The sequence below is a fragment of the Schistocerca gregaria genome, chromosome 6, assembly GCF_023897955.1.
Source record: "Schistocerca gregaria isolate iqSchGreg1 chromosome 6, iqSchGreg1.2, whole genome shotgun sequence".
In the NCBI taxonomy this organism is placed as follows: domain Eukaryota; kingdom Metazoa; phylum Arthropoda; class Insecta; order Orthoptera; family Acrididae; genus Schistocerca; species Schistocerca gregaria.
Window position 1 is genome coordinate 313,155,762 of NC_064925.1, and position 25,310 is coordinate 313,181,071.

The 25,310-nt window shown below is 39.3% G+C and overlaps 1 protein-coding gene across 5 annotated transcripts in view; it reads right to left on the reverse strand.

The window, feature by feature from the left end:
• Positions 1-96: 96 nt before the first annotated feature.
• Positions 97-25,310, reverse strand: part of LOC126278551 (probable phospholipid-transporting ATPase IIB) — a 347,167-nt gene continuing 321,953 nt past the window's right edge. For all 5 annotated transcript variants that reach the window (XM_049978733.1, XM_049978738.1, XM_049978734.1 and 2 more), the window contains 5 exons: positions 22,991-23,152; positions 14,233-14,409; positions 8,834-9,004; positions 5,527-5,715; positions 97-561 (listed from right to left, as the gene is read on the reverse strand). In XM_049978733.1, coding sequence (XP_049834690.1) covers positions 127-561; positions 5,527-5,715; positions 8,834-9,004; positions 14,233-14,409; positions 22,991-23,152 — 1,134 coding nt within the window. In that variant the 3' untranslated portion in view covers positions 97-126. The remainder of the gene's footprint in view (positions 562-5,526; positions 5,716-8,833; positions 9,005-14,232; positions 14,410-22,990; positions 23,153-25,310) is intronic.

A 25,310-nucleotide genomic window follows, 5' to 3' on the forward strand; every position in this document is an offset into this window, starting at 1 on the left:
ACACTAGATCGCGTGTTGATTTACATTTACATTTCCAGATATTGGAAGCTATTTATGTAACTTTCACTATTACATTTTGAACACATGGAAATGAAAAGGTGTTGCTATATAAGACAATTATCTTTTTCATTGAAGATAAAAATAGCAAGACCAATGAATTTGAATAAGAAATGGGGACGAGAAAATTTTTCTATTTACGTTGAAGCATGGAGTTTGGGAAATGTGCAGAACTGGATAAAGAAAGAAATGAAAGAACAGAAATGATACATTAAACCTGACTGAAAAAAAAAAAAACGCAGTGAAAATGGTTTTAAAAAGTTTGAAATATATTTCTATGGTAAAACTGTCTAGATAACAATATGGTACACAACCTGCATCTGCTGCCTGTATCATGCTAACATCATTGCCACCATCTCCAACTGCAGCTGCCCTTTTGCCTGTGTGCCTCTGTATGAGCCGAACCACTTCTGCCTTCTGAGTTGGTGAACAACGACAGCACACTACTGCTGGACAGCCACAAGCCAGTTCCAGAAATTCATGCTGGTAGTACTGCAGGCATACCTGTTCACACCACCAGTACCTCATTAATGTGACACAATACACGAATTTTGCTAAAAGTATCTACAACTTACTTAAGATTCTGTAAGAATGATGTCACACAGAGGGATAATACAAATAATAATAATAATAATAATAATAATAATAATAAACCCGTCATCATTACGACAAATTTGTAGATCATTGGAAAGCAGTGCGCCAATTAAATTTTGTATTTCACATCCTTGTACAACTGACCCATTGCATAATAAGTTTCATGTTCAGGATATGTATACAGCATGATATATAAGAAACCAAATTTAAATTTTTTACTATTGCGTATTTCTAATCCAACTTTAATTCAAATTATCTAGCATTGTTACCCCATGCTGGATAATCAAACTTTTTTTGTGGTTAAAACAGTGATCTTCCTAATGAGTCTAGTTTGCAAAGTTTCATAGAAAACAGTTTTTTGGAAAATTAGGCCTAAACTACTGCATTTTTGATCTTTTTACAAAATCTCCAACTTTGCATCTAATTGACTCAGTATTGAAAAGCAGTACATAACTGAAACTTAATATTTGAGAACCTTCTGTTGTTAGGTTACCACATACCAAGTTTCAAGTTTGTCGTGTCTTTAATCCGTAAGATGTAACAAGCCAAATTCTGATTTTTTTTTTTTTTGGGGGGGGGGGGGTGATGTTGCCTAAGATTTTCTGGCTGAATATGGTATGTCAAATTTCTTTTCATTACTATTCTTAAGAGAATGCAAAGTTATACAAAACAGCCAAACTTCATTTCTTTCGACAAAATAGTACTTGAGATAGAACAGCTCAAACTCTCCATAAAATCATGCTCGCTCTGTGTAAAGTCACAAATGGAGCCAAATACGTGATTAAATCTAGGACAATGTTGCTTTGATGAAAATTAAACTTTACTGATGTTGACTGGGGGCATGTGCCAAATTTCACATAAAAGTTCAATGAAATCTGTGATGGTCCAGCACAGTGGTCTAGGTGAGTTGACATGACCCACTTAATAGCTCATAAAGGATGGCTGTTTGGCTGTAGCAGCTGCAATCTCATAATATGGTAGACCCATACTGGCTCTTTATCACCATCTACATACTAAATCCTGATAAAACAATATTAAACTTGCAATGACCATAGAAACTACTGAATCTTATTTCTTTCTTCAATTTTAGTGCCCTTTACTGCACTGGATGCATGTGAATAAAAGGTAGGTTGAAAAACAATAACGTAATAACACTTGCTATACCTAGACTTGGGAGTAGTTCTTGTAATTATTATATATAAAGGAAACTAACAACACTACATCACTAGTCTGAGTTTCCCACCAACTGCTGTTATAGTATAGTGTCAAACACTGTAAATCTGGAATATGCTTCACAGTGTGCCTAGCACATGGCTTGCACAATATTCTTAATGCTACCCATACACAGTGATAGCAATCTATTTGGGGTATTACCCTCCCAAGAAAGGATTCTTCAAGTATGTACCTGGAAGTGTCAAAACAGAAGCAAACTTCACTGTCAGACTTCATTCCATCAAGAGATGCTCTTTGGACTACAGAGCGCTCCCCCCCCCCCCCCCCCCCCCCACTCATTCTCTGCATTCGTAATATACTTACCCTCCCTTATGCTTGTCCATACAGAAAGATATAGTTTATTGCCGTTCTGTGCAACACACGTTATGGGGTAGTGTGAGTATCAGTTACTGCTGCCTTCAACGCATTTAGGATTACTGTTCAGGAATTTGCTTCTTGGGGACAACATGCACACTATCACTATCAAAATATCTCAAAAGCTGCAGCAATTTTTGTGTCAGTTTTCAGGGTCCCATGCTTTGATCATACATGATGAGCTTGTGGGACAAGCCAAGTGATAACGCCAACTTTATGACATACACACAGAAAAAGGACACCTATACTGGGATTCCAGGGATTCCATGACAGCTGATTTGCTGGATTTAAATGAATTTGTTCTATTTTCTTCTACTTGTGTAGAAGCTTGTGGTCTTGCAGTAGCGTTCTCGTTTCCTGAGCACAGGGTCCCGGGTTCGATTCATGGCGGGGTCAGGGATTTTCACCCGCCTCGAGATGACTGGGTGTCGTCGTGTCGTCTTCATCATCATCTTTCATCCTCATTATGGTCGGAGGAAGGCAATGGCAAACCACCTCCACTAGGACCTTGCCTAGTACAGCAGTGCGGGTCTCCCGCATCGTCCCCTATGCTCTGTCAAGGAGTTTGGGACTTCATCATCATCACTTGTCTTGTTGTCTGCCTGATATGATAATAGAATGACATTCGCAAATATTGTTATGAATCAAATTTTTTTAGTTACTCTCCAGTTTTTCTTAACTATGCCCATGATGATATGTACTTTTACGAGCTCGCAGAAGAAATCTCTGATGTGTTTCTCTAAAATGTGGCCAAGTACCTTGAATGTCAATTCTGATGAGAAAGCTATGGCAAAAGGTCTTTTTGCAATTCTAACAATGTGTTTATGGGCATTAAAACAACATTTTTAGCAGGAGAAAGTTATAGTGAAGGTCCATCAGGTGAAGATCCAACAGAAATAGTGAGTAAGCTCCATGCATAAACATATCAACATCACTGGGTGACAGTACCACCTGAACTCATATTTAGACAGAAACTAGTATTGATGGATGTTCTAGAATGACAGTACTTAAGCTGTATATCACTTTCATGTTTGATTAGAGTAAACTCGACTTTGAATAACTGCCAGGTAATTTCACACATTATCTTTAGAACTGTCTAGTTCACAAAGTGCCTAGGAAGAAGCTCCCCCCCCCCCCCCCCCCCCCTCCTCTCTCTCTCTCTCTCTCTCTCTCTCTCTCACACACACACACACACACACACACACACACACACTCACACACAAAAGTTTATTCCAAAATTCTTTGTGTATTTTCTCTGAATAGAGTGCACCTCTGATTTAAGGTTTTTCTGGATACTATTTTTGTTTTCCTACCCAATCCAATAATCGCTGAATCTGCAGGAATATCGATTCTGACCTTTCATGGGCATTTTGTGTGGAAGTAAAATTGAAAATAATTGTATTCAGATGTTAGGGCAAGATCAATCCTTTCACTCATTTTGAAATAACAACAGAAAAGAATGAGCAAAGAACAACACCTGTACAAGTATGCCATCTCTAGCTGCACCTCCATCAAAACTGGCTGAGACACTGGTGGTGGGGAAATATACTACTACTAATAATGTGGTCCACACTGGATTTGCAGTTCAGGCACATTATTTGGACTGAGATGGTGAATAAATTACTGTTTATGGCCAGACTGAGTCCATTATAAGTACTGTAAAGATAATTGGACAATCATAGACTACTCTCAACTGAAGTCTGATAATGTTAAATCAAATGCAGTAACCTAACTCTGATGTGACTGTTCACAACAGTTCATCTGTGGCAGGCAAATATAATTAACACAGCCACATAAAATTCTTAATTCGTTGTCCTTGAAATCTAACAATAAAATCAATAACTAACTATTGGAAACAACATAATTCACAGTTTGACCCCATTGTCACAGTAGACAATCGTTACTGAAGTTTGTTACAGTCCATGATACTAATTATACACCCAGAGAACAATTAATCATTAAAAGTCACTGGATTATTAATAAACTCTCCGATATGAAATCTAGATAAATTGCGGTACATTTTCTGACTTGTAATTTGTACTAACTTGTCTGCGATACATTATCCCATATTTTTTTAACCATAGGTGTTCCTCCTTTCAAACTAACCACAGACTGACTTAAAATGTCTTCTAACCAGCTTCTTAAATACATTTAAAATAATTACAGCTGGCTTTAGCTACTGTTGTTTATTGCAATTTAATAAATCACAATTAAAGATATATGTTTATGATTACCTGAATAGTGAAATAATATTCACTTGAATTACTCTGAAACTAAAGGAGTGCAAAAGTTGCAAACATTTATCTGATATTAGCTGTATAAAGGCTAAATTATTTACCTGCCTCTTTAATCTACTTTATCAAGAAGTTAGTTCAGGAATATGTTTACAAATGAACAGTGACAACAACATCTAAAATTTCTGATGTTTTGTAATCAGCATAGTTTTCAGACAAACTAGATAGCTTGTTAACACCTAATAAACAAAGGAATGTAATACATAAGAAAACTGAGTTGGTTAATCACTGGATCACTATAAAAAATTCTAAGATATTGGGCACATGCCAATAGATTATAATACTGAAGACACCACAAAATTTGAATAATAATTTTTTTTTGGTGGTGGGGGGGGGGGGGGGGGACAGCTTTTTTACAACATCTACCAGAATTTAATACAACCATAGTTCATAACACCCACCACCTAAAATTGCCACATTACAGAGTCGTTATTATACCAACTTTTGAACTTCATCTAGCATATACACACACGTTTCTTTGCTTGTTGCATTATTCGATATGGACCCTATACACACCATTTAAACAACAATAATTTACGCAGCACCAGGGCATCAGGTGCACTGATACATGATTGCGTTCATCGCATTTCTTATTTTGCAAAGACACAGTATTACAAACCTTGTCTTTGAAATCTAAGCTTCATTAGATGATGTGCAATACCAGTAACCAAAAACTGGTTACTTTTTTATACTTATATGAAAAAAAATGTGTTTCAAACTATCTCTTATAAAATAGTTCATCTGATGTGACTCACTAAGACATAGCATTTATTAGGTGATTTTGAGTTTTCGCATTTGAGACAGAATTTGCATCTGTATTCATATTTGCGCACCACTTCTATCATTTGAATAGGCGGTAATTTTTGTTACAAAAGATGGACAAATGCTTTGTTACTTACAACTTAGTGCATTATGTAGCAGAAGACCAGAAACTAAAACTGCATTAGTAATTAAATATAGGCCTGTGAATGATATATAAAAATAACATGTTTACCTCCAAAGAATCACCACTTATAACCAGGGCACAATCCTGTTTCTTCCTAAAAGTATTCAGTTCAAGATGAGCGTCAGTCCTTGTCATAACAGATTTGAAGACGTGCAACCCCTGGGTGCGAGAAACTAAGTGCGAACTCTTAGCAATACAAGTAGCTGTCTCCAGTTTGTCGCCAGTCAGCATCCATATCTGGATTTAAAAAAGATTACATTCAATTATTTTAAAATGTAGATGACAAGCACCAAATGATTACTTAGCATACACTAGCATACAAACTGACAGCAAAATCTAATAATCAAAAAAGGCTCTGGTTAAAGGTTAATTTTTCAGGCAGTGCCTCAATTAACGCTTCCTCAACCAAGAACAGTGGTATTTATAGTAACTGGAATTGACCTCGTAAGAGTCGTCAGGCACATTTTCTATGGTGCTTTGGCAGATATTTGCAATTTAGTTTCTGTCTGTGTAGATAGACTAGGTCCAAGCAAATACTACTCCTCATGTCTTTCATGCGACACCTAGTGTCAGAAAACATTTGTTTGCTTCTGGTTACACATAAAATTAGTTTGAAAGCAGAATTTTATGTGCTCATTTGATATACAGTCCCAAAGTAGTCTAATGCAATATTTGTTTTATCAACACGTATTAACAGAGACAGTAAAACACACAGAATAATAAGGAGCAACAACATCACCTTGGTCCACACTGACCATGCACCATGCACCACCATGCACCCGTAGCTGCTGGAGTACTGATTACTCTTCATGTTTTAGTGTTCCTGATTGTACACACTGATAAAACAAATATCACACTAGACTAATTTGGGGCCACTCTGTTCAATGGGCACATAAAATTCCAAAATCAGACTTCTGTAATGGGAAACAAACTGATACTTTTAACTGACACTGGGTGCCCATGAAAGATTAGATGAGCAGTATTTGTTTTGATTACCACCAGCTGTTGTTGTTGTTGTTGTTGTTGGCTTCAGTCCTGAGATTGGTTTGATGCAGCTCTCCATGCTACTCTATCCCCTGCGAGCTTCTTCATCTCCCAGTACCTACTGCAACCTACATCCTTCTGAATCTGCTTAGTGTAGTCATCTCTTGGTCTCCCTCTACGATTTTTACCCTCCACGCTGCCCTCCAATACTAAATTGGTGATCCCTTGATGCCTCAGAACATGTCCTACCAACCTATCCCTTCTTCTGGTCAAGTTGTGTCACAAACTTCTCTTCTCCCCAATCCGATTAAATACTTCCTCATTAGTTATGTGATCTACCCATCTAATCTTCAGCATCCTTCTGTAGCACCACATTTCGAAGGCTTCTACTCTCTTCTTGTCCAAACTATTTATCGTCCATGTTTTGCTTCCATACATGGCTACACTCCATACAAATACTTTCAGAAATGACTTCCTGACACTTAAGTCTATGCTCGATGTTAACAAATTTCTCTTCTTCAGAAACGCTTTCTTTGCCATTGCCAGTCTACATTTTATATCCTCTCTACTTCAACCATCATCAGTTATTTTGCTCCCCAAATAGCAAAACTCCTTTACTACTTTAAGTGTCTCATTTCCTAATCTAATTCTCTCAGCATCACCCGACTTAATTCGACTACATTCCATTATCCTCGTTTTACTTTTGTTGATGTTCATCTTATATCCTCCTTTCAGGACACTATCCATTCCGTTCAAATACTCTTCCAAGTCCTTTGCTGTCTCTGACAGAATTACAATGTCATCGGTGAACCTCAAATTTTTTATTTCTTCTCCATGGATTTTAATACCCACTCCGAATTTTTCTTTTGTTTCCTTCATTGCTTGCTCAATATACAGATTGAATAACATCAGGGAGAGACTACAACCCTGTCTCACTCCCTTCCCAACCACTGCCTCCCAGTCACAAGCTACACACTGCAAAAAACAGCAATGCAAATATTTGCTGAAACACTAGAGAAAATGCACCTCGCGGCTCTTAGGAGGGCACCTAGTATGTTTCCTTTAGCATCTCAGTAGTCAAGTGTCAGGCTATTATCCCAAGAGAGAAAATCGATTTCCACAATTTTCGATTTCATCAGAAACAATAATATTTTATCATCTAGCCGCCTCTTCAACACTGGTTGCAAACAGATTGCAAACTAGTAAATAAATAATGGTCTTTATTACCTCATGATATCTCTTTCTGTATTTTACACTGGTATGTACAGTAAAAGTTACCTAATGTTGTGTCGATAATGTGCACACAACAGGTGGTCTCTGTAATAAAACGTCAATGGTTAAAGTTTCTGATTTAATCAACTTCTAGATACATGTGCCCTATATTTATCACTGTTTCAATTAGCATTATACTTTTTAGTAGTTTCTTACTGACTGTAGAGCACCTTTGGGATCTGTGAATGTGAACAGTTTGTCCTTTTCCCAGAAATGAGGAATTTTCTTCAACAACAAAGATTTGACAGGGATGGTCAAATTTACCCTTCTCCTATACAAATTTCTACTCTCCACAAATAGTCTTTATGGGTATAATGTATACTGCACATTTTGATTTTTTAGTTGCTTTTCCACAAAAATCTGAAACCAATAGTTGCCCATTAAGGATAGATTAATTCATGGATAAAAGCACAAGTTCAAATTTGTCTTCAAAAATTTCATGCAGGTTTACCAGCCTGGGACTCAAATCCACACCTTCCTCCTTTGTGGCTTGGAGGTACATTAACTCCTTCCTCAGCTGTGGCTAAGCCTTTTCTCTGAGATGTCTTTTTATTGCCAGCAGATCTGAAGTATCATAACTTTAACAAGCGGTGATCAACAGTTTACTCACTCAGCTCTATGTCAAAGACATTATACTGAAGTCCTCAGTAATAGTGTAACTTGAATTACAGCTACGCAACTGAAGCATGACCTCAAGGGAAAAAAAAATCTGAAATACTCAATGTGGGTTGTTAACTAGATCCAGATATATCTTACAGAAAGTGTGGAGCACTATTTTACAATACTGTTCTCCAGTATCGTCAATGGTGAGTGTGTAGCATTTGAGAAGACACTCAATAAGTAAAAACTTGTTCTTAATTACCATGTGACTGTCATGATACTCCTGTTAAGTGCAGTGTGTCCTTCAATGATATTGTGCCTTTTTCAGTTGAAAGTTTTGGCAAGTACAGAAGTCCATTTATTAATTCACAGCAACTTTGGCCATTTACTCTTATGTACAAAAAAGCTTTGCTACAAGCTTATTGGCAATTTAGCAAAACAGCTCAGACAAATCATTCTTCAGAAATTTAATACTAACTTTTAAGTACACAATGAATACCTTTATTCCAGCATTTCTTAGGAGCTCCAATGTGGGGCGCACACGATCCTGCAAACGATCTTCAACACCTGTCACACACAGCAACTCCATTTCACGTTCAAGGCTTTCCACTACAGCAGCCACTCGAGAAACACGATCTGATACACTCATACGAGCTGCATTGTATCGACTCTGAAAGAAAAATTTGTGAATGTTACTAGCACAAATACAAGAATTTCAGACTGTGGAGTCACTTTTTCCAAAATAAGAAAAAAAGGTAAACTTGCAGTGAACACCTTCTGATGGTTAGGTACTGGTTCTATTTTACATAATGATGCATTTGTTAGAAAGCTTTATTTACATGAATTACATCAGAAGAAGAAGAAGAAGAAGAAGATGACGTCCCATTCTCAGAGAAGCATAGGGGACGATGCGGGAGATCCTCACCACTGTACCAGGCAACGTCCTAGTGGAGGTGGATGCCATTGCCATCCTCTGACCGTAATAGGGATGGATGATGATGATGACGACGACAATGACGACGACGACGACACACCACCACCCAGTCATCTCGAGGCAGAAAAATCTCTGACTCTGCCGGAAATCAAACCCAGGACACCGCGAACAGGAAGCGAGAACACTACCGCAAGACCATGACACACTGAAGAGGAATTTACACTAAATAATTTGGCCATACCTGAGCAGACGGTATGACAGGGAAGGTTTGCAGAGGTGGTGGTGGTGGTGGTGGTGGTGATGCCATTGTGAACGGCCATCGTGCAGTTGGTGCTATTCAATAGCTGAAGCCTATACACAAAGGCTTATTTTGCATACTAATTTGTAAGCTACAGATTGACTCTACAAATTATCATATTAATAGGATATGTCAGTATGTCCAATAGGTTCGAGTTTCGAGTCCTGATTTAGCACACAGTTTTTATCGGCATGATCAAAAATTTGTCAACGGTCAACAGTTTTTCATTAGTGTGTCAAAATAGCCTTTATTACACAAAGGAAGACAACAGCCAGCATCATAAGATGGGCAAAGAGGAAGTACGACAAACAACTGATTGAACAGCCAGAGGGAGATTTTCAAATAGACAACTATATAGATCTCTAAAAGTGCCTCAAAACAGATGACCCATTTCATGCCTCCTACTTCACATTTCCTGCAAGAAGATGGATCACTGAGCCTCAATTATAACACATTAAAAGTGTATGTCAATACTTTCAGCAACTCCTAAATGTCAAAGAACCTATGTAAGACTCTCCGAGTTATAGAACCCTCTAATTCCAACACCAATCACACGCCTCCACTCATATACAAGGAAGTCAGATCATAAATCTACTCAAAAATGACACAGCCTCTGAGAAACACAAAATAGCATTGCATTTAATAGCAAAGAAAACGGGTCTGCTGATCAAGAGAGCCAAAGCTACAAATACCTTAAAGACTGGAGCTTGTATGATCTTGGTGAAACAGTACCTCTTAAAGTAAAATCAAACTAGGTAGATCAATATTGAACTAAGACACCAAAACATAGTAGTCAGACCATCAGTCCTCTGCGCAGCAGAATTTTTATCCCTAACCAAGGAGACCCTAATAAGAGTTCTCGAATTACAAGAACAGAAATTCCTGCAAAAGACAGTGGAGCCAAGGATCCCATCAGATGAGGGACAATGGCATAAACCTAATCACGAACTCTATCAGCTCTAAGGAAACATCACTGTAGCTGTCCGATGATGACTAGCTTTCTATAGCCACTGACACAGAATGGATCTTCGTAAAATGTCCAGTAAGATCTTCACAAAGTAGACAGCAAAAGCAAAGCCACAGGATCCCTGTGGATCAAGCAAATAAACAAATACCTTGTAGAACTATATATAAGGCAAGACAACTACAAAAGGATGACTACCATGTAACTAATGAAACCAGACCCAACCTAACATCTCTTACAGAATTTAAGAACAAAGAGACCAGGAAATGGTCTGAGGAATTCAAGATAGGGTTCAGCATGAGAATTGAGGAACACTGTAGTAATGCAAAAGCTCAATGCACTGAAAAAAAAAAAAAAAAAAATCACCATGAACACCAGAAGTGGAAGATGACAACAGCAGAAAATATGCAAGCACCATGGTCAAGCAGGTGGCCCCAACAAGCCTTTTTAAAGAAGAAAATAACCAAAGCAAAATAAGGTTGACCATGTGGTGCCAGAAGGAAATACCATAAAACAAAAACTAGGTAAAAATGGAACATAGTGGAGAATTTCATTTAGTATAATGCTGATAACATAAAATAAAACAATGCCAGAACGAAAATTATGTCTGTCCTCTGTTCTTCAATATTACCCAAATACAAAATATTCTTCTTCTTCTTCCTCCTCCTCCATGTCTTTTCTGAAAATGTGAAGCCTTGGGAAGTATTTGTAGCTGTATTTCCTCCCTCCTCCTTTATCTCTTTACGGTGGGAATGGAATAGATAGTGACTCCAGCAACCCTCTCAAGACTTTTCAACCCTTTCTTGCCCCCCCCCCCCCCCTCCCCCCCATGGAACTTAAAATTTATAAAGCAGCATTGGAATTATGTCTTGACATCTATGTACCTCTGCTGTAGCACAGGAAACTCTCTGACCGGACAGAAAAAAAAAACAAAGACTTTCATGCTACTGTCTTGCTCATTTTGTCATAGGAGTGTACGGACACTGCTGATGTAAAAGGAAATCTGTGTTTAAGAAGCAAAGTTGCCACTCGCCATATAGTGGATATGCTGAGTTATAGATAGGCACAACAAAAAGATATTCACACTTAAAGCTTTCGGCCAGTGGCATCTGTTAACAACATCAACAACCACAACACACACACACACACACACACACACACACACACACACACACACACAAAATGCAGTTTCAGGTAACTGAAAGCACACAACGAGCAGAGCAGCAGCACCAGTGCATGATGGGTGTGGCGGCTGGGTGGGGGAAAGGAGGAGGCTGGGGCGGGGAAGGGGAGAGATAGTATGGTGGGGATGACAGACAGTGAAGTGCTTCAGGTTGGGTGGTGGGCTGGGGAGAGGTGGAGAAAGGGGGGGGGGGGGGAAGTAGCAGTAAAGGAGAGAAATAAATAAAAAATAAAATAATTAAAAAGCCTGGGTGTGGTGGTGCAATGACGGCTGTGTAGTGCTGGAATGGAGCAGGGAAGGGGCTGGATGAGTGACGACAGTGACTAACCTTCGTTAGGAACTGCTGCCACAATCCCTGTTTGCTCTTTCTAATAATTTGGCTATATTTTGTCCTAACTACCTGAAAGACAACAAGGCTCTCTGCAGTTGGCAGCCACCAGCTTGGCCCTGATTCCAGAGTGACATTTGTTGCTTCACCAACGTACAGGATGTGTTTTCAGCTGAGTTGGAAACTGCACAAGCAATGCTTCAGTGGCATGGTGGATTATTTTGGTAATATGATCCACCCATTCCTGGATGAAGTCAAGGTATTCAAACACAGCAAACTGGCTGTAAAATGTCCTATCTGTCCTACTAAGCACCAATCACTATGGCTTTCTCTCGGGTACTACTCCGTTTGGCAGGTGTATCCAGATTGGGAAGTGATAACTTGTTTGACATTCGTCTACCACTCCCTGATGAGGCGTGTTCGAGGGTTGGAGGACATACGGAGAGATCCATAGCAGCCACCAACTACAGTGCGAACCAGAGAATAGTGGATGACTTCAGAATCTTTGGAAACACTTGCACAGCATTGATGCAAGAATGGAACCCTATTGCAGTACAATTCTCCTCTTTGTAAATGTTGCCCAGTGTTCACTACAAATGTAAATTTACACATTGGAAAATTCATGATTGAATAACGATTGTATTATGAAAAGGATATGCCATATGGCAGAGATGAGTTGCAGGCAGGTACAACAAAAAGACTACTAAATAACTAAGCTTTCAGCCAGAAGGCTGCCTCCTAATTTGGGAGCATACAGGGACAAGGTGTAGAGAGGGTACGGCAGCTAGGTGTAGTTGGAAGATTTGACAGAGGACAGCAGAGTGGATAGTAGGGAGCAGAAAGTACATAAGTGAAATGACTGTGGTTGCACTTCTGGAATAGAAGGTTGTGCAATGTTGCAGTGGCAACAGGGAAGAGGATAGGTGGGTGAAGGACAAAGACTAGCCAGGAGGGTTATGGGAATATAGCATATATTGCAGTGAGAGCTCCCACCTGTGCAACTGTTTTTGGTAGGACAGATCCAGATTGCATGGGCTGTGAAGCTATCATTCCACAAGCATGCCCACAGTCTTTTTATTTCTCTCATTTTCCACTCCCCTTATCCTCCATCTAACCTCCCGACTGCACGTAGCTGCCCTACAGTCTCTCCATCTTGTCCTTGTATGTTATCACAAACACCCAGAATGCTTCTCTCATGATGCACATTTGCTCGCAGTCTGGCCTCGGCATCCAGACACAGTAGCCATGGGTGTGTGAGCTGCTTTGCACGAGTATGTATGTGCATGTTGTCTAGTTCAGAAAGACAGCTTCCAGCTGAAAGCTTTAGTAGCTCTTTTGTTGTGCCTGTCTGCGATTCAACGTATCTGCTGTACGACAAGTAGCAATCCATTCTTTTCATAATATTCTCAAAAATGTAAATTTATTAAATGGGAAGGACCCAGTCTCCACCAAAGTTTTAATTTGTGGTGGTCTGCATTTTGTAGCTAAAGCATGGATGGTGATTAGTAAGTTCACCATCCCTGACTGCTTCTAAAAACTGGAGTCTTCCAAACAAACGAAGCATGTGCAACTATCCTGTCAGATTTGTGCTATGACATTAGTGACTATGAAAGCCTCCTCGGTTCAGTGTGGGGGAAGGAGGAGTTGGAGCAGCCAGTGCGAGATTTTGTGTGTGTTGTTGATAATGTGATATAATGTGTCTGTGGAACATATCTTTTATCCAGGAAAAAGATGACAGTGGTGTGTCTCATATTAAAATGTAAATGAAGCAATGATTGTAATATAGAAATACATTTCTGCTTCTGTTGTTGTCATCTGTTGTTGTTGTTGTTGTTGTTGCTGCTGCTTTGAATGGTTTGATGCAGCTCTCCACACTATCTACCCTACGAAAAGTCTTTTCATCTTTCCAAAACTCCTACATCCATTTGAACCTGCTTACTGTACTCAAGCCATGGTTTCCCTCTACAATGGTTACCCCCACCCCTCCAATTCCTTCTGTTACCAAACTGATGATTCCTGACACCTCAGTATATATCCCATCAATCAATCCCTTCTTTTAGTCTGGTTTGCTGTAATTTTTATGTTTTACCAGTTTAATTCAGTAGCTCTTTGTACATTGTCTGATCTACCTAACTTATCTTCAACAATCTCCTCTAGCACCAAATTTCAAAAATGTAAGAGATGTACTCACCTCAAAGTCAAGGTATTGCTCTTCTGTTAAGGTTTTCTTGGCAACCACCAATGTTCTGAGACCTTCTCGTGCCATGTTTCCACATTCTTCTTCTAGCCAATCATTATATTGGACTATTGAGGACATTACCACATCTGCGCCTTTGAGATAAAATGTTATTTCTCCTGTCTGATTTTCCTGTAACAAAATATATTCCATATTTAATTCACATCAGCACTTCAAAAATATGAACTATGATTGTACACATTTCCTGTTCTGAACAAAAGAGGAAATGGTCTCGTTGGTGACAGGATGCTTAGAATTAGCAAAGACAACATTAAGTAGTTACAGACAATCCAAATAATCTGAAACATCAACCTGCCACTTGCTCTACCTTTTTACCTTCTTCACTGTTTTCTTGGGTGAAGTAACTGCAGCAGAATGCCACAGTTAACGTTCCCGGAATTCCTAACATTCCACTATCTGATTATTTTCCATTTTCTGTCACAAGTACACTTACTAAAATGTAACGGCATCCCACAATTTAAAGCAAAAATGTTTATAATAAGCAAATGATATCCTTCCAACACCTAACCGAAAAGTCACAGAGAACAAATTATTGTATTCTGATGGTCAAGATAGGTCAAAGAGTACATTGTCAGCAACTTCCATGACAACAGCTGATGTTTCAATTGCTGTCACTGTGCAGTGTGTGTGCCTGTGTGTGTGTGTGTGGGGGGGGGGGGGGGGGGGGGGGGGGGGAGGGGAGGGGGGGAAGGGGGGGAGGGGGGAGGCGGGGGGAGTGGTGCGGCGAGAGAGCGTCATACCTAAGAACTTCTGCTATGTATTTAATAAAGTGCAATACGTCGTCATATTTTGAGAATGTCATTGAGTACCTACCAATAAGTAAAAGTTGGCTGTTTCAGATGTTATATTACTGCTGACTGTAGAACTTATGCATTAGCGATATTGTAGGTGAGACATGCAGGAGTTTACATGTTCATGCTTTTAGCATAATGCTGGGTACTAGAGGCTGCTCTATTGTTAAAGAATTCATGTTTTCTTCCATTTTGGGCTGTGTTCCAGACAATACTTTCAGAGCAGGCTTTGTAACACTTACATTTTTATTTGATGTTAACGTATCTGTCTTTTCAGAAAAGAGAGTATTGTCAGTCTACATTTTATATTTTTTACTTCTACCAACACCAGTTTCTTGCTGAAAAAGTAGCAGAACTTGTTTACTACTTTTGGTATCCAATTTATTAATCTAATTTCCCCAACATCTCCTGATGTAATTAGACTAAACTCCATTACCCCTGTTTTACTTTTTTTGGTGTTTCAGCCAATGACCTCTTTTTAAGATACTATCTGTTCACTTTAACCAACCTAGCAAGTCTTTTGCTGTCTGACAGAATTACAGCGCTCACTGGAGAACTCCAAAGCTTTTGCTTTTTCCTTCCTGAATGGTAGCTCGATCTCCAAATTTCTCATTAGTTTTCTTCAATGCTTGTTCAAAATGAGTCACATGGTGGATAGGCTACACCTCTGACTCAGTCCCTTCTCAATCACTTTGTTTTATGGAGTAATTCTCCTGACACCAGAAATTTTTTTACCTATTACGTGGCAGCCACGACATACATGTCTAAAATTTTGAAAACTAAAATATCTTGTTGGTCTTATTCTATAAAGCCAGATGAATTAACAGCCCCATTCTCTTGACAGACAGCTACCTTCTGCACATAAAATAAAACTATTATTGGCATAATTTTCAAATTTATATGGGAAAGTGGAAAATATCAAATTTTACAACATTTCATTTCATAAAAACCATTTTGTGTTATTGATTACATTACCATTTATGCAAAATTTTCTTGTTCCTAGCAATAGCGAACGGACTGTTCAAGAATGATATGAGGAGCTGGTATTCTCGAAAAGACCTGAGACATGGGAAGATACCAGATGGATTACATCATAGTGAGACAAAACATAACAAATCAGGTACTGGACTGTAAGCTGCATCGAGGAAGAGAGACACATTCGTAAGGAAGTGGTACGTAAATGTAGGTATGGTGTTGCCTGAGGTTTTAGACAAGACTATATCGAATACCACAGTAAGCAGTTCAGTTGTAAATGAACAGACAGTTTTAAATAGAGCAATAATAGAAGTTATACAAACAAATATAGGTAAAAGGTAAGTACCTGCAAAGAAACCTTGAATAACAGAATAAATATTTCAATTCATTCACAAGGAAGCAGGAAATATAAAAATGTTCACGAAAAGAAGGGAATACAGTAATGTAAGTCAAATCACTTAGGAATAAAATCTCTAAGTAGTGCAGGGAAGCTGAGGCAATGTAGCTGCAGGAAAATTTGAAGAAACCAGAAACATAATGACAGTCGATAAGAAAGACTCAGCACATAGTAAAGAGAAAATAGCTTTGGGAGAAGTTAAAAGATAAAGCATGAACATTAAAAGTGGAAACATATTCTACTGTTAAATACAGACGACAGTTAGTATGTATGAAACAGGTCACTTCTGAAATGGCATAAATTACTCTAAATCCTGCACATCAAAAAGGAAGGGAGAAAACTGGACTTGCTGGATTAATTAGAAATACTGTTCATGAGAAGAAATTCAAAATTGTTCTTAATGCATAGTTGAACAACAATAGAACACAAATTTTGAACTGCTTTTTGGATTTGTTTTGATGCAGTTTAATGGTCATAAGTTTTTAGTATTACTTGGAAGTAATAGCTAGAGGTTGGCCAAATAACATATGGAGAAATATAAGCACTAGTCGTGCCTGAAAAGTGGTACCTTGGGCACAGAAGCTCTTAACTACTTCTGGATGCTAGGAGAAGTATCAAATGGAATGCTCTGGTTACTCAGCTGAAGGAGGAGGCATGGCCTTCTGTCCAGTTGCAATGTGTGAAGAAATGAAGTTATGCAAGATGCGGACCCACAGTCCAATGTCGTTTTTATTTTATTTAATGAATGCCACAAACTTAGGGTCAAATATGTGATGTGAGTGTTAGCTCTTGATACACTCAACTGAACAGCACCAAGCAGTATTAAAATTGAATGCAAATAATTACTACCGACAGAGGAGAGTGCAAATGTACAGAGAAGACCTTTACAAAGTGGATAACCTTCTGGCAGAGAAGACTAGGTGTTGATTTGGAGAGACATAACGCAGCCCACATAAGTATAAGAGTTTGACACAATTTGGAATGCTTGCAATACAGCAAGGGCAGCAGATATAGATAACATCCCTTTTGAAATTATAAAGTCATTAAAGAAAGTTGCAACCAAACAATTATTTTAGTTAGAGAGTGGAATCTATGAGACTGGAGACATACTATCAGATTAATATAAGGCACAAAACCCCAAAGAAAAAAGAAAGCTGATAAATGCAAGAACAACTGCACAATCAGTTTGACAGCTCAAGCATCTTAACTGTTGCCTACAAAGATAATATACAGAAGAATGGTAAAGGAAATTATGTCTTTCTTGGACGAGATTTTTAAATCCTCAGAAAAATAGTTGTAAGTTATAGGGAAAGACGGATAGCATATAATATCCTTAGAAAAATAAGCTACAGGGAAAGGCAAGTAATACAAAACATATACAAGAACAGAAAGAGAACAATATGAATGGAAGAACAAGAATGAAGTTCTCCCATTATATCAGGTGTGAGACAGAGATGCACTCTCTTTCCTACTGTTCATCTTTAAGATCAAAGAAGCAATCATGCAAATAAAATTGAAATAGTTCAGGAGTTGGATTAAAATTAAGGGAGAAAGGATATTATAGATGACATTGTTATTCTGGTTGAAGTGAGGAAAACTTACAGGACCTCTTGAAGGGAATCAGCAGTCTAATGAGCACAGAATATGGACTAGGGGTAAGCCCAATGAAGATGAAAGTATTGAGGGTTAGCAGAAATGTGACTACCAGTAAACTCATCATCTAAATTAGGGACCATGTAGTACACCAAGTGAAGGAATTCTGCCATCTAGGAAGGAAAACACATGGCGGTTGAAGCTAGGGTAACAAAAGAAGGAGACCATCACTGTTAAAGACAAATTCTCCATAATTTGAGGATAAATTTCTGAAAATATATATCTGAGTTACAGCATTCTATGGAAGTGAATCATGGACAATGGAAAAAATCACTGAGAAGAAAACTGAATCTTCTGAGATGAGGTGTTACAGGAGGATGCTGAAAATAAGTGAAGTTATTATGTAAGAAATGTGAAGGTTCTCTGCAAAAATCATGAGAAAAGGAATATATGGAGTAGGCAGACAAGATGAAGAATGCAACTAATTTAGAAGTAAAGGAGACAACTCACGGAATAATAGAAATGTTGATTCACGGTGTCACACGATGACGACAATGTTAGGGAGTGAACAGGGAAAGGTTGATAGGACAGAGGAAGGGGAGACTGTTGATATGTGGGTGCAGTAGGTAGGTGGAGACTGAGGCCAGGAGGTTTATGGGAACAAAGGATGTGTTGATGGGAATAACTCCTATCTACACTGTTTACACTGTTCAGAAGAGTTGGTGCATGGAGGGTGAGGGGGGGGGGGGGGGGGGGATCCAGGTGGCACAAGTTGTGAAGCAGCCACTGAACTCTACCTGTTGAGGCTAGAAGCGTATTCTGCCACGGGGTGGTCATCTGTGCTTTTGGCTACAGCTTGGCAGTTGCCATTCAACTTGGTGGAAAACTGATTGGTGGTCATGTCCACACAAAATGCAGTGCAGCAATTGCAGCAGAGCTGCTATGTGACATAACTGCTTACACAGATGGCTCCGTCTCTGATGAATGCATAAGCCTGTGACAGGTCTAGAGCAAGAGTGAACTGTGTGATAGGACTAATGTAGGATATGCTGGTTGGGTGAGTTGGGCAGGACTTGCACCAGGGTCTTCCACAGGGATGTGACCCCTATGGCAAGGGGTTTGGAGTGGGATACAGAGAACCATGATTTATGTAGATAAGGTGGGCAGTGCAATATGACTTCAGGAGGGGTGGTAAATATTGTAGATACAATGTTCTTCATTTCCAGGTACAATGACGTGTAGACAACGCCCTGGTGAAGAACATGGTTCAGTAGCTCAAGTCAGGGATGAAAATGGGTGATTTGTGTGTGTGTGTGTGTGTGTGTGTGTGTGTGTGTGTGTGTGTGTGTGTGTGTGTGTGTGTGTGTGTGTGAGGGGTGTGAGGGGGGGGAGTCCTCCTTCGCAGTTAGTTCTGGGGGGGGGGGGGGGGATGGTAGGGACAAGCAGGACAGTGAGGGGTGTGTGAGGATATGGCAAAAGAAATCCATCTGTAGTCTAGGTTGTAGGTCTGGAGGATAGTGACCATCTGTAAAGGTTTCTGCGAGACCTTCAGCGTACTGTGCAAGGGAATTCCCATCATAGCACATACACTGTCCATAGGTGGCCAGACAATATGGGACCAAGTTTTTGGTGTAGAAGGAATGACTGCTGTCAAAATCCAGGTACTGTTAATGGTTAATGGGCTAGATATGGACATAATTATGGATGGAGCCACCAGAAACATGGAGGTCAATGTCCAGTAATGTGGCATGCTGAGCTCAGGAGGATCAGGTGAAGTGGACGGGGGAGCTGTTGAAGCTGTGCAGAAATGAGAACAGGGTGTCTCGACCAAGGATCCAGCTCAGAAAGATATCATCAATGAATCTGAACCAGACAAGGAATTTGTGGTATTGGAGGATAAGAAGGTTTCCTCAACATAGTCCATAAACAGACTGGCATTGGAGGGTTGGTTGGTTTGGAGAGAAAGGGACCAAAGTATAGGGTTATCAGCCCATGTTTCCTCATTACAACAGGTCTCAGATTAAAAGCAGTCCCCAAAAGTGTCTGGGAAAGTAAAAAAGGCGGAAAACTAACAGATCCACATTGAAAGAGAAAACAAAAGAAGAAAGCCAAAAGGGGAAAACATGCAATAAAAGGAAAAAAAGTGGTAGAAGATATTAAAATAATATAGCAGATGGCCTGGGCTGGCTGATCGCAAGAATAGAAAAGGTTGAGCCAGCCACTCTGCAACACACTAAAATCTTCAACCTAAAAGCCAAGACAAGATACACAGATAGGGAAAAGATGAACAAGGCAAACAAAAAGCAAAGAAAGAGTGAGACAGAGTTAAAATTGAGGGAAGATGAAGGCCTGGGAGAGGACCAGACACCCACCCTTAGATTGAGTGACAAAAAACCCGTTCACAAATAGAATGTGTAACTAGATCAGCCATTGAAGCACTGTCCCCTAACACCACAGACAGTGTGGCAGGAAGGTTAATAGTCCACCTCAGGGTGGCTAAAATTGGGCAGTCCAACAAGATGTGGACCACAGTCAAGTGGGAATCACAGTGACACTGAGGTGTGTCCTTGCAATGGAGGAGGTGACCATGCATCAGCCAAGTATGGCTGACATGGAGCTGGCAAAGACCAACAGAGACCCTGTGAGTGACTCCCATGGATGACCGCCACAAATTCATTGTCTCCTTGACAACACATAGTTTAATTGGTGTACTGAGAGTGTGCCATTCAGTATCCCAGATCCCGAAAACTTTATAGCATAAGACCGATTGGAGATCTGTGCCCAATGTGCCAATGTCTAGGGTTGGTTTACTGGTAGCCAATTTGGCCAGTCCATCAGGAAGTTCATTTCCTGGGATCCTGATATGTCCTGGGATCCAGATGAACGGCCACAGTTTTTGAGGGCATAAATAGACTCCTGGATATTCATTACCAGAGGTGGCAGGGGATGCATTTGTCAAGAGCTTGCAGGCTGCTTAAGGAGTCACTACAAATGAGGAAGGAGTCATCTGTACACGAGTGGACATGCTCAAGAGTGTGAAAGATGACTAGTGGCTCTGCAGTGAAAACACTGCAGCCATTGGCAAAGAGCAATGTTCAGCATGTCCAACGTGAGCATAAGAGAAGCTCACGCAACTGCCAACCATCAAGCCATGAGCGTAGGCTATTTCTGAGCTCTGGAACTCGCCGAGAATAGAGAAAATTTGGTGGTAGAGGGCCTCAGTATGAACTGAGTGTTTTGGTCATTGCAATACACCCTGATGAAGTTGTGGCCAAAGCGTGGACCTTGGAGGTGACATGAGTGGCCCTGGAGGAACAGTGGTAGAGGACACACCCGAGGTCACTGAGAAGGGACCAGACAAGGACTGCAATTGTACACCATAATAAGAGGTGGACCACCTTGTTAAGGACAAGCACTTGTCACCTGATCCACACTGAAGGAACACCAGCTCCCATAAGAAGGCTGTTCACAGGGCTTATTGGGAAAGTTCCCGTCACAAGTTAAACTCCACAGTGGGCCTAGGAGGGAATGGGAAGGACAGAGAGGGTGACAGGACATATGTTACAACATTATGAAAACTTTTATGCTGCCAGAAAAGTCTGTGGTAGGCAAAAACTGTGAATATATCCCATAAATAATTGATGATGTAGGGTGTCAGCTCTACTCTGAGATGGAGATATTGGCATATGAGAGGAAGTTGCAGAAGGCAGCATTGAAACCAGTCAAAAGAAAGATGGGGGTGGGAGTTCGAACAGTTTCATAATGGCCACTTCTCTCAATGAGTACCTTGTTTCAACTTAAGTCTTTCAGTGGTCTATCGAATTCTCAAAGTAGTTATCTTATCCATTTCCTCTTCCCTTTCTAAAATACAGTCTTCAATTTTCCTTGCTTTATATGGCCCCACTATACAGGGTGGTCCATTGATTGTGACTGGGCCAAATATCTCACAAAATAAGTGTCAAATGAAAAAACTACAAAGAACGAAACTTTTCTAGCTTGAAGGGGGAAACCAGATAGCACTATGGTTGGTGTATCTAGATAGTGCTGCCATAGGTCAAAAGGATATAAACTGCGTTTTTTTAAAAATAGGAACCTACATTTTTTATTACATATTCGTGGAGTACGTAAATGTTTTAGTTGGACCACTTTTTTCACTTTCTTATAGATGACGCTGTAATAGTCACAAACATATGGCTCACAATTTTAGTCAAACTGTTGGTAACAGGTAAGTTTTTTAAATTAAAATACAGGATGCAGGTACGTTTGAACTTTTATTTCAGTTGTTCCAATTTGATCATTTACCTTTGTTAACTTATCATTTCTGAGAATGCATGCTGTTACAGCACGATTACCTGTAAATACCACATTAATGCAATAAATGCACAAAATGTCCATCAACCTCAATGCATTTGACAATACGTGTAACAACATTCCTCTCAACAGAGGGTAGTTCGCCTTCTGTAATGTTCACACATGCATTGACAATGTGCTGACGCATGTTGTCAGGCGTTGTCAGTGGATCACGATAGCAAATATCCTTCAACCTCCCCCACAGAAAGAAATCCAGGGACGTCAGATCCGGCGAACGTGCGAGCCATGGTATGGTGCTTCGACGACCAATCCACCTCTCATGAAATATGCTATTCAATACCACTTCAACCGCATGCGAGCTATGTGCCGGACATCCATCATGATGAAAGTACATCGCCATTCTGTCATGCAGCGAAACATCTTGTAGTAACATCGGTAGAACATTATGGTGTGTGTGTGTGTGTGTGTGTGTGTGTGTGTGTGTGTGTAGTCGTTAAGTTATATTCATTAGCACAAATTTGCTGATAATTCCTATTCCAAGGACTTTATAGTTGATGAGATAAATAGAGGCAAACTGCTTTATCAACACTTAACATAAAACTGTTCTACATTTTGAATTTCTTACCTTAACTATTACACCCATCCGTTTGGTTTCTGATGTGAATGGGAAGATTTGCAAAATAGAGTACGAAAAGATGTGACCACTTGGTGTTCTTAGCTGCATGCTTACAAGATCTCTACGAACAAGAGCCAGTCCCACTTGCTCAGTCCATCGCACCAATGCAACCTAAACAGAGATCATACACAAACTGAGAATATCATATGTTACATGAATAACACACCAGCAAACATGAAAAAAATATAAAATTCCACAAATTTCAATGAACAAGAATTGTGTGTGTAAGGAAGTGACAAACAAACAGTTTTGCTTCTTATTATTGATAACTCTATAATAATGCACACTAGATTTTACAATCTGAGATGAGTTACACTCAATTTCACAGTAAAACTAAGCTAACTCCTGTAACTCCACATGTTCCACCCCAGCCAAGAAATGAAAAATACTTTTTTTCCATATACTATAAGCTTACTGTCACAACAATCTACATTAATGCATATTTCAAGAAGCATTCTATTCTAGTTTAGTGAAACATTAGAGCAGTGTACCGTGCCAGGACCAGAGCCTATTTTTCCAATGAAGTTGAGGATACAAACATCTGAGTGAAGTTATGAAGTAGAAACAGTAGCCCAGTCACTGTTTCATAGGAACAAATTTGGGTTACCTGTCATCAATTCGGACACAACACACAGTTTAAACCAATCCCAAATGATTATTTTCATTACGTGCCTCCAAATCTGTATATGTAGGGATATGAAAAAGCAGCATTTATGTTTAACAAAATTTGTGTCTATTTTGAGAGTAATCAGAACCTACATTGGTGTAACAAGCACCTATTGTGGTGAAATAAGAATCTTCTTTTGTAAATGGTTACGGCATTAAAAAACTGTGGTTCACCTGGCCTGGGTGATAGTACCTAGTGACAGCCCCTTGCCAGGGATATGGTGAAGATTTCAATGGCAGCAAAGGCAGAGAAGATGGACTTCGGTCGGTGGAGCTGTCGGAAGAGGCACCCTCTTGTCCAAGGCCAAAGTGGACAGAGGGCACGACGGTTCCACATGTTAGTAGTGGTGCTCGGACAGTGTCTCTTCCACATGTTAGTGGCAGTTGAATAAGTAATATTCCAGGCTAACAACCTGGTCTTACTTTGTGAATTCAGGTATGACTTCAGATTCCCTACTCTTTACAATTTACAGCTTCAAGTCGCAAAATGGAAAGTTCGCACAATGGATGCTCTACCCCAGGTGGTAACGTGATGAGGAATCCACTGTTACATCATGTAAAGCAATGGGACCTAGGATTCTGGGAGTCCCAACATTTGTGATGAAGAAGAGATGGCATACATCGAAAAGCCTTCCAAAATTCAGTTCAAGAAGAAGTACTACTTTGGAACATTAAACGTGAATTATCTTCTGATAACTGGGAAACAAAAGGAATATGAATTATTTTTGTAGAAGAACGATATACAAATTATAGCAGTCCAGGCAACACGATTTTTAGGTGAGAATATAGTTGATACACAACATTATAAAACTTATAGAGGGAAACCAGAAGTGAGAATAATGAAAAACATGCTGATGTTTGGAACAGAATTTTATGCAAACAAAAAAACCTTAGACAGTGTAACAGAATTTAGATCGAATTCAGAAAGAATATGCATGTTAACAATAAAGTGCAAGAATAAAAGTTATGACCACATAAACTGTCATGCAGCTAAAAATGCAGACAACAGAAGAAATCTGGAGAAAGTAAATCAATTTTGGGATCTTTTAGAATCTGAAATTTCTATCATACCTAAAAAGATTGTTAAAATACTTCTTGGTGACTTCAATGTGCAAATTGGGAAGGAAAATAAATTTAGGACTATTGTAGATGAATATTCAGCACACTCAAGAACAAATGGAAATGGTGAAAGGCTAATCAATATGTGTAAAATGTTCCAGTTAAAACTCATGTCCACACATTTATGCAAAATACCAAGAAAAGCCAAAACTTGGAGACATCGAAATTCAAACCTACGAAAATTTCAACTGGACCATGTAGCTATATCTAAAAGGTATATCACGGAAATTATGAATGTTAAAATAGTCAGAAATGGGGAATTCGACTCGGATCATTATATCTCTAAGATTAAAATAAAATTTCTCCCATCTAAAACAAAAAAAGAGACAACCAAGAAAGTGATTAGATACAACACCACTACAGCTAATATTACAATAGAAAATACATAAAAATTTAGAGAAGAAACTGAGACAAGTAAAGAAGGTGATTGGCGTGAACTTCAGATGCAAATAACTCAAGCAGCAGAGAAAACTTCAGGATTGGC